The sequence below is a fragment of the Carcharhinus amblyrhynchos genome, chromosome 34 (genome assembly GCF_965287045.1).
Source record: "Carcharhinus amblyrhynchos chromosome 34, sCarAmb.v2.hapA, whole genome shotgun sequence".
Lineage (NCBI taxonomy): Eukaryota > Metazoa > Chordata > Chondrichthyes > Carcharhiniformes > Carcharhinidae > Carcharhinus > Carcharhinus amblyrhynchos.
Window position 1 is genome coordinate 4,065,242 of NC_137357.1, and position 17,542 is coordinate 4,082,783.

At 52.2% G+C, this 17,542-nt stretch overlaps 1 protein-coding gene and 3 non-coding genes across 6 annotated transcripts in view; 1 reads left to right on the forward strand and 3 right to left on the reverse strand.

Moving 5' to 3' along the window:
• stard7 (StAR related lipid transfer domain containing 7) overlaps window positions 1-17,542 on the forward strand; it is a 53,804-nt gene that overhangs the window by 28,764 nt on the left and 7,498 nt on the right. Inside the window, exons 3-7 of one of the 3 annotated variants that reach the window (XM_080216969.1) lie at window positions 4,920-5,004; window positions 7,595-8,090; window positions 13,703-13,902; window positions 15,286-15,335; window positions 16,729-16,839. In XM_080216969.1, the coding sequence (XP_080073095.1) occupies window positions 7,627-8,090; window positions 13,703-13,902; window positions 15,286-15,335; window positions 16,729-16,839 (825 nt within the window). In that variant the 5' untranslated portion in view covers window positions 4,920-5,004; window positions 7,595-7,626. Of the gene's footprint in view, window positions 1-4,919; window positions 5,005-5,343; window positions 5,705-6,072; window positions 6,159-7,594; window positions 8,091-13,702; window positions 13,903-15,285; window positions 15,336-16,728; window positions 16,840-17,542 lie in introns of those variants that run through there. The other 2 variants (XM_080216968.1, XM_080216970.1) reach the window with 2 other exon arrangements.
• On the reverse strand, window positions 896-1,032 carry LOC145361469 (small nucleolar RNA SNORA77). The gene has a single exon (XR_013889836.1). It is a non-coding gene; the product is annotated as a small nucleolar RNA SNORA77 (small nucleolar RNA).
• On the reverse strand, window positions 3,076-3,212 carry LOC145361471 (small nucleolar RNA SNORA77). Its single transcript, XR_013889838.1, has one exon. It is a non-coding gene; the product is annotated as a small nucleolar RNA SNORA77 (small nucleolar RNA).
• On the reverse strand, window positions 17,135-17,333 carry LOC145361475 (U2 spliceosomal RNA). Its single transcript, XR_013889841.1, has one exon. It is a non-coding gene; the product is annotated as a U2 spliceosomal RNA (small nuclear RNA).

The following is a 17,542-nucleotide window of genomic DNA, read 5'->3' on the forward strand; positions in this document are numbered from 1 at the left end:
TCCCCTCTCTTATCAAAAACCCATCAACCCGCGTCTTAAGAATGTTTAGCGAGGCAGCCTCCACCAGTTCAATGGGCAGAGAATTCCAGAGATTCACCACCCTTTGAGTGAAGAAGTTCCTCCTCAACTCCGTTCTAAACCGCCCCCCCCTTTATCTTGAGGCTGTGCCCCCTAGTCCTACTGTCCTTTCTGAGCGGGAAGAGTCTCTCCACCTCTATCCTATCCATCCCATTCATCATCTTATACGTCTCAATGAGATCTCCCCTCATTCTTCTAAACTCCAACGAGTACAAACCTAGTTTCTTCAGCCTCTCCTCATAGCTCAACCCCCTCAACTCCGGTATCAGCCTAGTAAACCTCCTCTGCACTCCCTCCAAGGCCAAAATATCTTTGCGCAGGTGCGGCGCCCAAAACTGCACACAGTACTCCAGCTGTGGCCTCACCAATGCCCTATACAGCTGCAGCAAGACCTCCCTACTTTTATATTCAATCCCCCTCGCTATGAAGGCCAGCATCCCATTCGAGGGATACAGACACAGAGTGTGGGTAGATGGGTTTTTTTTCGTAGTTTAGCTAGAGCGCTATGATTGGCACAGACTTGCAGGGCTGAAGGGCCTGTTCCTGTGCTGCTGTACTTTTCTTTGTTCTTTGGAAAATTTGGCATTCTCGCATCTGTCATGATGAGTGTAAGTCAAAAAACTTTGACAGCACGTATCTTTATTCAGCAACCAACCCCCAGATACTTTAGTGATGAGAAAGGGGAATTTCCTTCAGGGCCAGAAGGTCTAGCTGAAATGAAAGGACAATGCCTGTGGCCACTGTTAACCAGAGTTGTGCCCGTTTCCCTCTCCCGTGCGGGAAAGTCAGAACCTTCCTTTCCGATGGGAATAGTCCTGTGACTGTCCCAGAGGACCCGTGACAATTCCGTACCTTGTTAGGATGCAGACAACACGCGGGAACTCTGGATTATTCCTTTAGCAGACTGAAAAAGGTGCCAGACCAGGGTGAGGGTCTAACCCAGAGTGAGTCTGCAGGATAGATCGATAACACTGCCTGAATGATCGGGAATATGTTTGACTGCCGTCTCTCTCTCCCCTGCCTTCCTGAGCTCGGCATCACCCCGTTGCTGCAGTGGGGTTTACCTCATTCTCTTCCTCTCGGTGGCATGGGGAATGCTGGGACTCAGGCCTTCGCTCAGCTTCCCTGCAGCTCGTACCAGTGGCATCGACTTCCAGCCTCCGACCCGCTCCGCCACCACGTTACTGAGTCTGAAGTCTTGCATCAATCAGACTCTCGGCCCTCTGTCGGAGGGGGGGGCCGCCAGCACAAAGCCTGAAAGCAGAAGGGTTGAATTTTAATTCAAACGGATTGTAAAACACAGGGGCAGCTGGAAATCTGAAACCACCCTGAGCGGCTCAGGCAGCATCTGAAAAATGGGCAGAGTCGCCACTCCCTCCCCCCCCACCGACAGGAGGGGCAGAGTCACCCCCTACAGTGCGAGGACCTGTTGTCACAATTGGACTGTACTGTAGAGCAGATGGTGATAGAATTATGGAATCCCTGCAGTGCAGGAGGCCATTCAGCCCATCGAGCCTGCACTGACCACAATCCCACCCAGGCCCCATCTCCGCAACCCTGCATACTTACCCTGCTGATCGAGAGTGGGTTATTTTTACCATCGTCACCAGGGCCTCACAGTGGCTCAGAGATTTAATTCATAGAGGAAGCTTTGATTATAGAACACCTGCAGGGCAGGAGGCGGCCCTTCGGCCCATCAAGTCTGCACTGACCACAATCCCTCCCAGGCCCTATCCCTGTCACCCCACGTATTTACTCTACGAACCCCCCATAACGCTAAGGAACAATTTAGTACAGCCAATCCACCTGACCCACAGATCTTTGGTCTGTGGGAGGTACCCAGAGAAAACCCATGCAGACATGGGGAGAATGTGCAGACTCCGTACAGACAGTGACCCAACGTGGGAATTGAACCCGGGTCCTTGGCAGCAGTGCTAATCACTGTGCCACTATCAGAGACAGAAAGTCCTCCTTTCTGCCAATCCCCTTTCTGCCAGCTCGGACTCTGAGCTTGTCGCTTCTCATATCCAGCTGAGCTGGAACCCAAAGATACATAAGAACATAAGAACATAAGAAATAGGAGCAGGAGTAGGCCATCTAGCCCTTCGAGCCTGCCCCGCCATTCAATAAGATCATGGCTGATCTGTCGTGGCTCAGTTCCACTTTCCCGCCCTCTCCCCATAACCCTTAATCCCTTCTCTTATCAAAAACTTATCAAATACTTGGCCATCCCAGACAACAGCATCTTAGCAGAGCCAGCTTTAGTTAATTACTTTAGTTTCCTTTGATTGTCTTCTGATTAAAAGGAAAAGGATGTGTTTAATGTTGGATATTTTGCTCTGATTGCACTTGCCTGGTCCTATTTGTTTCCATTGTACAGTTAATAGAGTAGCTAATACCACGCTCTGGTTACAATGAGCCTCAGTCTTTATCTGTCTCTCTTTGCGCAGCTGCCATTTCCCCTCAGCAGGCCCTGGCCCTGTTCCCCCCCGCCTTATTCTCATTGGCAGATGAGTAAGGGATGGCGCTAGCCCATTGGCTACGAGGTTGGGGGGGTGGGCTCAGTCACCCGCCTCCCACAGTACAGCTCAGGAGTTGTATCCTTTTCTCCAGCAGGATAAAGTTGCTTCTTTAAGATACATCTGGATGGATGCATGAATAGGGAGGGAATAGAGGGATACGGACAGAGTATGGGCAGAAGGTTTTTTTTGTAGTTTAGTTAGAGCGTGATGATTGGCACAGACTTGCAGGGCTGAGGGGCCTGTTCCTGTGCTGCACTTTTCTTTGTTCTTTTAAAAATTTGGCATTCTCGCATCTGTCATGATGAGTGCAAGTCCAAAAACTTTGACAGCATGTATCTTTATTCAGCAACCAACCCCCAGACTCTTCAGTGATGAGGAAGGGATGTGGTGGACAATTCCCCTCAAACCTAGAAGGTCTAGTTGAAATGAAAGAACAATGCATGGAAGAACCTTCCTTTCTGGTGGAAATATTCCTGCGACTGTTCCAGAGGACCCGTGACAATTGCGCCCCTTGTTAGAATGCAGAGAATGTGCGGGAACTCTGGATTATTCCTTTAGCAGACTGAAAAAGGTGCCAGACCAGGGTGAGGGTCTAACCCAGAGTGAGTCTGCAGGATAGATCGATAACACTGCCTGAATGATCGGGAATATATTTGACTGCCGTCTCTCTCCCCTGCCTTGAGGGGAGTTGCTGAACCTCGAGCTTGGCATCACTGCGTTGCTGCAGTGACGTTTACCTCATTCTCTTCCCCTCGGTGGCATCAGGAACGCTGGGACTCAGGCCTTCACTCAGCTTCCCTGCAGCTGGCACCAGTGGGCAAGGACATCCAGCCTCTCTCCTGTTCCGTCACCATATTGAAGTCTTGCATCAATCAGACTCCCTGCCCTCTGTCAGAGGCAGGACGCAATCACAAAGCCTGAAAGCAAAAGAGTTAAATTTTAATTCAAAAGGATTGTAACACATGGCAATAGCCATGAGAGAGAGCGAGCAAATTGGTGCTGCAACAATAATCTCTCCCTCAACGTCAACAAAACGAAGGAGACTGTCATCGACTTCAGGAAGCATAGTGGAAAACATGCCCCTGTCCACATCAATGGAACAAAGTAGAAATGGTCAAGAGCTTCAAGGATCCAGATATTCAGATCACCAACAACCTGTCCTGGTTTCTCCACGCTGATGCCATAGTTTAAAAAGCCCAACAACACCTCTAATTTCTCAGGAGACTAAAGAAATTTGGTGTGTTCACTACGACTCTCACCAACTATTACAGATGTACCATAGAAAGCATTCTTTCCAGATGCATCACAGCTTGGTATGGCTCCTGCTCTAACTAAGACCACAAGAAAATACCAAGGATTGTGAGTGTAGCCCAGTCCATCACACAAACCAACCTCCCATCCATTGACTCCGTCTGCACTTCTGACTGCCTCAGAAAAGCAAGGACCCCACACATCCCGGACATTCTCTCTTCCACCTTCTTCTGTCGGGAAAAAGATACAAAAGTCTGAGGTCATGTACTGACCAACTCAAAAACAGCTTCTTCCCTGCTGCCATCAGACCTTCGAATGGACTTACTTGATGTTAAGTTGATGTTTCTCTACACCCTAGTTATGATACTACATTCTGCACTCTCTTCTTCTCTATGAATGGTATGCTTTGTCTGCATAGTGCACAAGAAGCCATACTTTTCACTGTATCCCAATACATGTGACAATAATAAATCAAACAATACTTTTCACTGTGTCCCAATACGTGACAATAATAAATCAAACAATACTTTTCACTGTGTCCCAATACATGTGACAATAATAAATCAAACAATACTTTTCGCTGTATCCCAATACGTGACAATAATAAATCAAAATGATCCCCTCCTTATTGGAGCCATTTTTAGTTAACAGTATTAGTTTTGATTGTTTTCTGTTTAAAGGAGAAAGATGTGTTTCATGTTGGATATTTTGCTCTGATGGGAATTGGCCTGGTCCTATTTGTTTCCATTGTAAGTAGCTGTAACCAGAGGGTGGTATCAATCAGCCTCAGTCTTTATCTCTCTCTGCACCTGCCATTTCCCCTCAGAGCTCCTGCTCCCACCCCTTCTATTCCCATTGGCTGGTTAGTGAAGACGGCGCTCACCCATTGGTTCCCGGGGCTGTCAGTCAGCCGCCAGCCGCAGTGCAGCCTGTGAATTGTAGTTTTTCCTCCCGGGCCGGGCCAGGCCGGACATGCAGCAAACGTGGGAAGAGAAACGGCCTTACCGGTGTGAATGGAATAGGAGGCAATATTTTCTGGAGACATTAACTCGGGCTCTCTCTCCACAGATGCTGCTTGACCGAGAACCATATAATCCCGACCGAACAGAAAGCGCCCATTCTGTCCATGGAGTCTACACCGGCTGTTCTCCTGGTATGCACATGGTCATCGTTGCCCTTCCCTGGTGTGCGCATGCTCACAGTGTCTTGTGTCTCTCCCGGTGTGCGCATGCTCACTGTCGTCTGCGTCTCTCGCTTCCTTCCAGTGTGCGCATGCTCACAATGCCTTCTGCTTACCCTGATGTGCGCATGTTCACGGTGCTCTGTGTGTGTGTGTGTGTCTCTCTCTCTCTCTCTCTCTCCCACCCCTCCGGTGCGCGCATGTTCACGGTGCCTTGTGTTTCCCTGGTGTGCGCATGCTCACGGTGCCGTGTGTGTCTGTCTGTCCCGCCCCCCTCCGGTGTGCGCATGCTCACAGTGCCTTGTGTTCCTCTTGTGCCTTGTGTCCTTCAGGTGTGCACATGTTGTACGTCCTCGTGTCCCGTGAACTGCGCATGCTCAGTGTCCCATAGTCCTCTGGCCGGAGCATGCTCACAGCGCACCTTGTCCTGCGCATGCCCAAGAACCTTCCCGACGCCTTGGCTGCACTGAATTCAGATTCCAAACTCCAGCGCGTGCCTTCAGTCGTTCGTCAATGAATAATTCCTGAGGCAAATCTCCCGCCAACAACAAGAAAAAAAGTTCTTCGTCGCCCCAAGTGTGAATGTTGTAAAGCCTCGGGCTGCGAGGCGAGGCGAGGCTGTGCGGTGAACAGCAGCTTGCTGGCGGGAGAGGGCGGGCTTTCTTTGCAGACGGTGAGTGACAAGTCGGCTGCGCCAATGGGAGGGGGTGCCGCGGGCGGACTTGGCCAATCAGGTGGCGGCAGCGGGGAGGCAGCAGGTTAGGGTGCGTTGGGGCAGGATGATTGACAGGTAGGGCTGGCTGGGCCTGAGGGGGTGGCTACAGCCTGGTAAAGGGGGCTAGGGCGCTGCAATACTGCAGGGTAGCCTGGTGCTGGGGCCAGGGCGCTGCAACACTGTAGGATAGCATGGTGCTGGGGCCAGGGTGCTGCAACACTGCAGGGTAGCCTGGTGCTGGGGCCAGGATGTGGGAATGCCGGCATTGGACTGGCATAAACACAGTAAAAAGTCTGACAACACCAGGTTTTAGTCCAACCGATTTATCTCTAAACTGTCTGTGCTTTATATGCTCTGTCTGAGGCCAGAACTCTCCATTCACCTGACGAAGAGGCAGTCCCCTTGAAAGCTTGTGAGTATTATCAAATAAATCGGTTGGACTAAAACCTGGTGTTGTCAGACTTTTTACTGTGTTTTTGCTGGGGCCAGGGCCAGGGCGCTGCGACACTGCAGGGTAGCCTGGTGCTGGGGCCAGGGCGCCGCGACGCTGCGGGGTAGCCCGGCGCTGCAACATTGTAGGATAGCATGGCGCTGGGGCCGGGGCGCTGCAACATTGTAGGATAGCATGGCGCTGGGGCCGGGGCGCCGCGACGCTGCGGGGTAGCCCGGCGCTGGGGCCGGGGCGCTGCAACATTGTAGGATAGCATGGCGCTGGGGCCGGGGCGCTGCAACATTGTAGGATAGCATGGCGCTGGGGCCGGGGCGCTGCAACACTGCAGGGTAGCCCGGCGCTGGGGCCGGGGCGCTGCAACATTGTAGGATAGCATGGCGCTGGGGCCGGGGCGCTGCAACATTGTAGGATAGCATGGCGCTGGGGCCGGGGCGCTGCAACATTGTAGGATAGCATGGCGCTGGGGCCGGGGCGCCGCGACGCTGCAGGGTAGCCCGGCGCTGGGGCCAGGGCGCTGCAACATTGTAGGATAGCATGGCGCTGGGGCCGGGGCGCTGCAACATTGTAGGATAGCATGACGCTGGGGCCGGGGCGCTGCAACACTGCAGGGTAGCCCGGCGCTGGGGCCGGGGCGCTGCAACATTGTAGGATAGCATGGCGCTGGGGCCGGGGCGCTGCAACATTGTAGGATAGCATGGCGCTGGGGCCGGGGCGCTGCAACATTGTAGGATAGCATGGCGCTGGGGCCGGGGCGCTGCAACACTGCAGGGTAGCCCGGCGCTGGGGCCGGGGCGCTGCAACATTGTAGGATAGCATGGCGCTGGGGCCGGGGCGCTGCAACATTGTAGGATAGCATGGCGCCGGGGCCAGGGCGCTGCAACACTGCAGGGTAGCCCGGCGCTGGGGCCGGGGCGCTGCAACATTGTAGGATAGCATGGCGCTGGGGCCGGGGCGCCGCGACGCTGCGGGGTAGCCCGGCGCTGGGGCCGGGGCGCTGCAACATTGTAGGATAGCATGGCGCTGGGGCCGGGGCGCCGCGACGCTGCGGGGTAGCCCGGCGCTAGGGCGCCGCGACGCTGCAGGATAGCCTGGTAAAGGGAGCCAGGGCGCTGCACACTGTCCTCCACTACAGAAAACCTTTGAATTCACTTTCCCAGAGGAATGACCCCATTGCAAGACCCAAAACAGTGAAAATAGACCCACTCACCAAGGAGAGGAAGTAAATAGTTTACGAGCCTGTAAAAGATAGAGTATTCTGTCCAGCCACACCCAAAAATTAGACTCAACTCCTCAACGAGTTGTCTACAAGTTCCAGCTGCGTATTGAAGGGACAGTATTGTGCCTTGCAACGTTCAGTTTACTAATGTCTTTTTTTCTTTCTCTTGTTCTCCTTTCAGCTGAGCCCTGACCGCTGCCCATACCGTGCACCATGTTGTCTGTGAGAAGGCCAGCCATGCTCCTGAACCCAGCCCGCTCCCAGCCTCTGGGTGGCCAGTGGGTGCGGTCTGCCTGTTCCTCAGGCCAATCCCCAAGCTGGCACGTGACCGGCCAGCTGGAGGCCTGGACGATGTGGGTGGGCAGTGCCCTGTGGCGGGCACTGGGCTTGCTGCGGGTAGGCTCGGCCGGAGAAGGGGGCAGAGGAACGGCCAGGCGAAAGATGGTGTCGATCCTGGCCAGCCAGTGCAGCTACGTGACCGGCCAGAGGCTGAGGAGGGCCCTGCAAATTGGACAGCTGTACAGTAATCTGTACTCGGAGCACTCCCGCCGCAGCCTGTTCGCCAACCTGTGGCGAAAATTCCAGAGCCGGCACGCAGGCTCCGGCAAGTTGGTGGCCGCTTTCGCCGCTGTCTTCATGTGGGACAACGAGAGGATTCGTGACGAGGAGCTGCAGCGGTAGGTGCATTGCATGTTGATCCAGTAACGGCAGGAAGCTCACACCAAAAGTCGCAAAGAACCGCCAAAAAAACCCCTGCAAAAACGTAGCTAAATTAGTGAAGTTGCAGCACTGGGGAGGGTGGGTGAAGTTAGAAGTAAGGCGGCACTGCTGCTTGTCAGTGCCAGGGACCCAGGTTCGATTCTCGGCTTGGGTCACTGTCTGCGCAGAGTCTGCACGCTCTCCCTGTGTCTGCGTGGGTTTCTTCTGGGTGCTCCAGTTTCCTCTGAATGATGTGCTGGTTAGGTGCTAAATTCTCCCTCAGTGAACCCAAACTGGTAAGTGTAGACAGACTGGATGGATTGGAGGCTGGTTTGCGTGATGGACTGGACTACGTTCACGACCTTTTGTAGTTTCTTGTGGTCTTGGGCAGAGGAGGAGGAGCCCATACCAAGCTGTGGTACAACCAGAAAGGGTGCTTCCAATGGTGTATCTGTAAAAGTTGGTGAGAGTCATGGCGGGCATGTCAAATTTCCTTTGTGAATCAATCCCTGTGGTCTCAGTTGTCAGTGAACATTTCTTTCCATAATGTCCCCATGTTCACTAGATTGACTGGTTCGCTTAGCTTGAGACAGGCGAGAGAGGGACATCGGGGAATTCTAGCCTGGTCAGCCTAATTGCCGTAAGAAGTCGCACAACACCAGCTTAAAGTCCAACCAGTTTATTTGATAGTAATCCCACAAGCTTACGGAAATGCTGTTCCTTTCTCAGGTGTGTGGAAGCTCCTGGACTTTAACCTGGTGTTGTGAGACTTGTTACTGTGTTTTTAACCCCAGTCCAGCGCCGGCATCTCCTCATCACAGCCTAATTGCTGTCAGGGTCGTGACTTAGAGTCTTTAGTTAGGAATTGGCTGTCTGAGCGTATTGAGCATTTTCAGATGATCAGAGAGCCAGGACAGGTTATATTTGACATCCTGATTGAATCTTTCAAACAAGTGACTGATGCACTGAACTGAGGTTGTTATTTATATTTTAATTATTTATTCGTGTCACAGTGGGCTTAGATTAAGACTGCAATGAAGTTATTGTGAAAATCGCCACACTCCGGCGCCTGTTCAGGTTACGCTGAGGGAGAATTTAGCACCTAACCAGCACATTTTTCAGACTGTGGAAGGAAATGGAGCACCGAGGCAATGCCTCTTTTATAAGACCATAAGATATAGGAGCAGAATTAGGATATTTGGCCCATCAAGTCTATTCCACCAGCAATTCCACCCAGGCTCTATAATCCCATGTATTTACCCTGCTAACCCTCCTAATACTAAGGGTGAATTTCGTATGACCAATCCACTGAACCAGCATATCTTTGGAGTGTGGAGGAAACCCACGCAGACACGGGGAGAATGTGCAGACTCTACACAGACAGTGACCTGAGGCCAGGAATCGAACCTGGGTCCCTGGTGCTGTAAGGCAGCGGTGCTAACCACTGTGCTGTCCACGAGGACAGACTGGGTAAAGGTGCCAGCAGTGATTCACGGGGATGATACCAGAGCTGCGAGATTCCTGCTGTCAGCAAAAACTGGAGCGGCAGTCTTGTTGACAAACTGCTGGAGGTCAGGTAGAGGTTAACAGAGGCCCTTCGCCCTATTGTCTTCTAAAATGCAGGATTGTGAAGCAGTTTGATAGTGGGTTGGCACAGTAGTCAGCACTGCTACCTCACAGGGTCCTGGGTTCGATTCCTGGCTTGGGTCACTGTCTGTGCGGAGTCTGCACATTCTCCCTGCGTCTGCGTGGGTTTCCTCCGGGTGCTCCAGTTTCCCCCCCACAGTCTGAAAGACGTGCTGGTTAGGTGCTAAATTCTCCCTCGGTGTAACCCAAACAGGTGCCGGAGTGTGGCAACTGGGGGATTTTCACACTAACTTCATTGCAGTGTTAACGTAAGCCTTCTTGTGACACTAACTTCAAGAAAGTGGCAATGTGGGGGCAATATTTCCACTTCTGAATACGATCGCAGCTTGTGAGTGTGAGGTGGTGGTTAGTAAATCCAGCAGGGAATTGGGAAGGAGTTTGTTTACCCAGGGAACACTGAGAATGTGGACCTCGGTCCCACAGAGAGCGCCTTGAGGCAAACTGGGGAGGGAGAAAGAAGTTACAGGGTGCTCAGAGTTCAGGGAAACGGGATAGGGAGGAGGCTTGTGTAGGGCATGAATGCAGGCAAATCATCGGGGCTGAATGGCCTGCCTCTGCTCCAGACTCGTTGCTAGGTGACCCAACGAACAGACTTAAAATAGAATATAACGTGAGTGTGTGTGCTGTTAACTGATAAAAACACACCAAGGAATTCAGGTTGCCCTGAAGGTGAAAAGGACAAGGAGTGACTGGGAGTGGGAGAGTGACGGTGTGGCTGGGATTGAGGGGGGAATGGGGGTGGGGTGTGACTGGGGATGAGGGTGAGTGGAGTGATTTATTGCGAGAGGCATGGGGAGGGACTGGGGGACAATGGTGTGAGCGAGTGAGGGAGTGGAGGGTGACTGGGTATGTGGGAGTGGGGAATGATTTGGTGTGAGGGATAGTGAGTGGGGACTGTCGGGGAGTGACTGGGAGTGAGGAGGTGGGCTATGATTTGGTGTGGGGGCAGGGTGTGGGGATTGAGGAGGTTGGGGGTCTCTGTGTATGGCAGTGAAGGGGATGGAGAGTGAGGAGGAATGGGGAGGTGGGTGATTGTGAGGGAGATGGGGGGGTGAAGGGGATTGGGAGGAATGGGGTGTCGGATTTGGTGTGATTGGGGATGAAGGGGATGTTGGGGGGGAGGAATGGGGAGGGTGGGTGGTTGTGACGGGGAGTGAGAGGGACGGGGAATGAGGAGGTTGGGTTTTGTGTGATTGGGGGTGAATGGGATGGGAAGTGAAGGGAATTGGGGGGGAATGGGGAGGGTGGGTGGTGGTGATGGGGAGAAAGGAGGACGGGAGGTTAGGGGGAATGGGGAGGTTGGTTTTGGTGTGATTGCAGGTGAATGGGATGAAGAGTGAGGAGGATGTGGGGGGGGGGAATGGGGAAGGTGGGTGGTTGTGGTGGGGAGTGAGAGGGGGTTAGGGGGAATGGGGATATTGGTTTTGGTGTGATTGGGGGTGAATGGGATGGGGGGTGAGGGGGATTGCGGGCGAGTGGGGAGGGTAGGTGATTGTGATGGGGAGTGAGAGGGGGACGGGGGGAGGGATTAGGGGGAATGGGGAGGTTGGGTTTGGTGTGATTGGGGGTGAATGGGATGGGGGGTGAGGGGGATTGCGGGCGAGTGGGGAGGGTAGGTGGTTGTGATGGGGAGTGAGAGGGGGACGGGGGGGGTTAGGGGGAATGGGGAGGTTGGTTTTGGTGTGATTGCAGGTGAATGGGATGGGGGGTGAGGGGGATGAGGGAGGGAGGGTGGGTGATTGTGATGGGGAGTGAGAGGGGGACGGGGGGAGGGATTAGGGGGAATGGGGTGGTTGGGTTTGGTGTGATTGGGGGTGAATGGGATGAAGATTGTGGTGTTAATTGAAACTATTTTTCTGTTTGGCTGCTGACATCTGCTGTCTGCACACGGGCCTCTTGTTGCTGGATAGTACAGGTTGCACTGTGGTTCCACACTCGAGCAGCCTGACTGCAGACAGCTAGTTCCTCTTTTGAGTCTGGATCTCTGTCACACTTTGCCTTTGACTGGAAAGAATCATCAAAATGGTGTGAGTGGTTTGCTGTGTTCCCCTCTGAGGAGAAACGCTGCCTCGCGAAATCTCTGTTCCTGTGGGGACTCTCAGGATGACTGTGTTTCCCAGGGTAATATTTCTGTATTCTGCAGTTAGTGGCTTCATAACCCACCAGTGTTTGAGCTGGAATTGCTGCCATAATGTTTACCATGAAAAGCCCTGGAAGAAAATTGGGGGGAAAACGTTGGGAATTGCCTTTATAGTTGGGGGCTTGGAGGGGAAACGGGGCAATATTCCTCTGAAGGCAATGAAATGTTGCAGTTCTGTTCTTCCCTGGATTGGCAGTCCCCTGTTCCTCTTGCCTGATGCCCCATCCCAGGGATCTTTACCTCCATTTCTTCTAAAGCTCAATCAAAAGCTGCTCAGAAAAGTTGGGCAGATTAGTGAATATTTATTGATTCACACCAGTTCCGGTATTGCCGGAGAAGTACCGTCTTTATTTTGGTCTGTAATTTTTAATTCTGTGTAAACTTACTCATAAATAAATTCCTTTCGGGGCCTTAGCCTGAGCAGTGACTGAGGGGCATCCTCAGTGCTAGCCTGATTAATCCAGGTTGATGTGGTGTGAATTGTTGGCACGGTGTAAGTCACGGTTTTTATTTCCTGGCCTGATCTACAATTGGTCTCCGTTTGCGAGGGCTGGTGTAGCAGGGGTAGTATCAACTTTCAGAGGTCCCGCTTGTGGCCACTGACTCTGTGATAGTTCAGGCGAGCTAGGCTTGAGAGCTTATGGTGAAGGGCAAAAGGAATATCAGAACCCTTTCTTTTGACTGTTAGTTTCGAGGCTGACGGTGAATTAGCCGACAAAGGGTTAACAAAATCAGCACTGCTCAGTGTCCCTGGTGAGTGTCTGACTTTGACAGCAATGGCAGTCACTTCTGAGGGGAGTGACAGAGCCTGGGTAATCCCATCTATCTCTAAGGTTAAAGCAAAGCTCAGGATCCAAAATAGAATCCAGTATCATAGAATTCCTACGAGTGCAGAAGGAGGTCATTCAGCCCATCGAATCTGCACCGACCGCAGTCCCACGCAGGCCCTATCCCCATAACAATAGACATATACCCGAGCTAGTCCCCCTGATACGAAAGGGCGATTTAACACAGCCAATCCATCTCACCCACACATCTTTGAACTGTGGGAGGAAACCGGAGCATCTGGTGGAAACCCACGCAGGCACAGGGAGAATGTGCAAACTCCACACAGACTGTGACCCAAGCTGGGAATCGAACCCGGGTCCCTGGCGCTGTGAGGTAGCTGTGTTAACCTCCATACCACCGCGCCACCCCATTATCAAAGATATTCGGCAGGTCGAACAGCGTCTGTGGAGAGAGAAGCAGAGTTAGCATTCTGAGCCAGAACGTAGAGTGGCACAGTGGTTAGCATTGCTGCCTCACAGCGCCAGGAGCCCGGGTTTGATTCCCAACTTGAGCCAGTGTCTGTGTGGAGTCTGCACATTCTCCCCGTGTCTGGATGGGTTTCCTCCGTGTGCTCCGGTTTCCTCCCACAGTCCAAAGATGTGCGGGTTAGGTGGATTGGCTGTGTTAAACTGCCCCTTAGTGCTGGGGGACTAGCAAGGGGAAATGCATGGGATAATGGGGGTATGACCTGGTTGGGAATGTGGTCAGTGCAGACTCGATGGGCTGAATGGCCTCCTTCTGCACTGTGATGACTCCTCAGAACTGAATTTTGCAGTATTTTGAGATGTTGCCAATTCACAATTCTGGCCTCTTGATCATCCCCAGTTTATTCTCTTGTGGCCCCCTCCCCCCTGGCACCAGCCTAGGAGTGCAGGTGGCAGGGGAGGGAAGGGGAGGGTGTGGGAAAGGGAACGAGAGCTCAGTTTGTTACTCGTTTTGCTGACCAGGGCCGTTGCTTTGCTGCCCCCAACACAGGTGCCTGAGCGATTTCAAAAACCTGGAGGTCTCGGACCCCGGGGGGAAGCAGCAGAGCCAGGAGCAGCCCGAGAACCGGGAAGGAGCCGAGTCGGAGCGGCACCGCAGGCAGGATAACACGTGGGAGCTGGTGATGGACAGGCCCAGCTTCCGACTGTGGCGCCGTCCCATTCCGGGCAGCCACCTATACCAGTACCGAGGTAAGAGCCATGTCTCTGACCACCTCTGCGTAGCCAGCCTGACTGGCCGGCGTCCTCGGGCCAGACCTGTTCATTGCGGTGTACACCAAATGGCGCTCAGCATTGCTGGATCCTTACCAAAGGAGGGATAGCCTTGCCGTGGAGGGAATGCAATTAAACTTCACCAGATTAATCCTGGGACTGTCCCGTGAGAGACTGGGCCTGGGTTCTCTGGACTTTGGAAGATTGAGGGACAATCTCATTCAAATAGAGAAAACTCTTGCAGGGTGGATGCAGGATTCCCCCTGGTTGGGGAGGGTCTACAGCCCGGGGACACAGTCCATTGAGTGTGATTAGACAGAGATAGGTAGGCCCTTGATTAATAAAGAGATCAGGGGTTATGGGGAAAAGGCAGGAGAATGGAGATGAGAAAAATATCAGCTGTGATTGGATTGTGGAGCAGACTCGATGAGCCGAGTGGCCTAATTCTGTTCCTGTGTCTTATGGTCTTGTATGAGGTGAGGAGGAATTTCTTCAGTGAAGGTGCTGAATTTTTGGAATTCTCTATCCCAATGGGGGCACAATTCTTTAATCTGCTCAAGAGAAAGAGCGATAGATGTTCAAGATATCAAGGGTTGTGGGGATAGTGTACAGTACTGGCCAACAGTGTACAGTTCTGGTCACCCTATTATAGAAAGGATATAATTAAACAGAAAGAACGCAGAAAAGATTTACTAGGATGCTACCGGGACTTGATGGATTGAGTTATAAGGAGAAGCTGGATAGATTGGGACTTTTTTTCCCCTGGAGGCTAGGAGGCAGTGGGGTGATCTTACAGAGGTCTATAAAATAATGGGGGGCACAGATCAGCTGGGTAACATCTTTTCCCAAAGGTAGGGGAGCCTAAAACTAGAGGGCACAGGTTTAAGGTGAGAGGGGAGAGATTGTCCAGAGAGGCAATTTTTTCAGAGGGTGGTGAGTGTCTGGAACAAGCTGCCAGAGGTAGCAGTAAACACGGGTACAGTGTTGTCTCTTAAAAAACATTTAGACAGTTACAAGGATATAGAGGGATATGGGCCAAATGCGGATAATTGGGATGAGCTTAGTGGTTAAAAACAAAAGGGGGTGGCATGGACAAGTTGGGCTGAAGGGCCTGTTTCCATGCTGTAAACCTCTATGGCTTTTAGTGTGGGGAAATTGGTGTAAGACAGAAGTTCAGCTGTGATTGATTTGAGTGGTGGAGCAGACTCGAGGGGCTGAATGGCCTGCACCTGTGTCCCCCCCGAGGCTGGCGTGTGTGCTGAGTTGGAAGGGAGGGAGGTTCAGAGCATTGTGTGGGGTCAGGATTCTTGCAGTGATTCCATCAGCCTGTGTACTGACACATCTTCCCTTTGGTCTCTGCAGTGTTTGGAACGTACACAGACGTGACTCCTCGACAGTTCTTCAATGTCCAGGTACAGCTTTCAAATCGAGTGCGCCCAACTCCCCTACCCTGCCAATGAGCGAAAGGTGGCAAGGTCCTGTGTGTTACACAGCACCATACCATATCACTTAAGCATGTCATAAGAACATAAGAAATAGGAGTAGGCCATCTAGCCCTTCGAGCCTGCCCCGCCATTCAATAAGATCATGGCTGATCTGAAGTGGATCAGTTCCGCTTACCCGCCTGCTCCCGATTACCCTTAATTCCCTTGTCTATCAGAAATCTATCTACCTGTGACGTAAGCATATTCAACGAGGTAGCTTCCACCACTTCAATGGGCAGAGAATTCCAGAGATTCACCACCCTCTGAGAGAAGAAGTTCCTCCTCAACTCTGATCAAAACTGCACCCCCCGCCTTACTTTGAGGCTGTGCCCTGAAGTACCTCAAATACAGTGAGTGGCTTTGAAATACAATTCTTAATATCTAAGATCAAAGGGAAGGTGCAGTTTCTGTACCCCTCCCCTCACCTCCGCCCCTTCCCCAATTCCTGACCCTTTCGCAGCAGACCAGCAGCAATGGGAATACTGATCCCCAGTGCTAGTGACTTGGATGTTGTCAACTCTGGAGGTGCTGGTTTCCCCGTTTCGGTAACTTTTCATAGTTTGAATGAGTCTGCCCTCTATTGATAACCTGAGGTTTACCTGCCTCTCCCTCCAGCGAGGTGTTATCCACCTGTCGGCCATGTGTCCGCCTTCCTTTCCGAGTTCATCACTGTCCACTGGGCCTCTTGGTTGGCTTCAGTCATAGAATCCCTACATTACAGAAGGAGGCCATTCAGCCCATAGAGTCTGCGCCGACCACAATCCCACCCAGGCGCTATCCCTGTAACCCCACCATGTTAATCTCCCTGACACTAAGGGGCAATTTAGCATGGCCAACCACCTAACCTACACATCTTTGGACACTAAGGAGCAATTAACCATGTCCAGTCCACCTAACCTGCACATCTTGGGACACGAAGGGGCAATTTAGCATGGCCAATCCACCTAACCTGCACATCTTTGGGGACTAAGGAGCTATTTACCATGGCCAATCCACCTAACCTGCACATCTTTGGGGACTAAGGAGCTATTTACCATGGCCAATCCACCTAACCTATACATCTTTGAAATGTGGGAGGAAACCCACGCAGACATGGGGAGAATGTGCAAACTCCACATTGACAGTGACCCAAGCCGGGAATTGGATCCGGGTCCCTGGTGCTGTGAGGCAGCCGTGCTAACCACCGTGCCACCCATGGCCTGCAGTTGCCATTGACGTGTTGCCTTGATCAGGTCACGTTGCTCCTGCCGCCAGCTGGGGATAAACGTGGGGAAAGAACTCTGTCCTCTGCCATGCCATCTAACAGTGTATCTCCGCACAGCTCGACACGGAGTACAGGAAGAAATGGGACAAGCTGGTGATCAAACTGGAGGTGATAGAGCGGGACGATCTGTCTGGATCAGAGATAGTCCACTGGGTCACCCACTTCCCGGTAAGGCTGCGGTGCCATTTGTCTGCCTTCGCCCATCTGCGCGTGTGTTTATGTGTGGACCTCGATTCCTTCCGACACTGGACAAGCCCATGTGGTGCTGCCCAGCCTTCCATGGGATTATGCATCCCAGCACCAGTAGGCATTGGCAACAGCAGTTGGCAGAGTAGCCTCAAGTTTTTTTTTAAAATTTATTCCAATCCAATCAAGTCAAATTAAATCCAATTCAGAGTCCCAACAAGTTGGGACATTCCCAATGCAAGCTGACAAGACAGGGCTCTCACCCCCTGTCTTGGGTTTGATCTACGTGACCCAAGCTGATTGGAGTAGGTGTAGCTCCTCCTCCAAGGCTTGATCTCATTTGCATCTTAGCCAAAAGGCTGAGATGCTGCTTTAAAACATTACTTCAAGTGAAGCTGAAATGGAACCTCATGACTTCAACCAAGCACAGCATGTCGATACTACACTTGATCTTAGCCAAAAGGCCGAGAAGCGATATGACTTGATGGCGTCTACTCCAAGTGGGAGTGTGGCTGAGCCCATCTGGAACATCAGATGGGTCAGCTTTTAAACTCACACTAACGCTCCCGGTGCAGTTAGCCCCCCTCTGTTCATATGTACTTAGCATTTTTTCAGTTTTCTTTCGCAAGATGTTGGCTGTGCTGGCAAAGCCAGCATTTAACACCCATCCCTAATTACCCTTTGA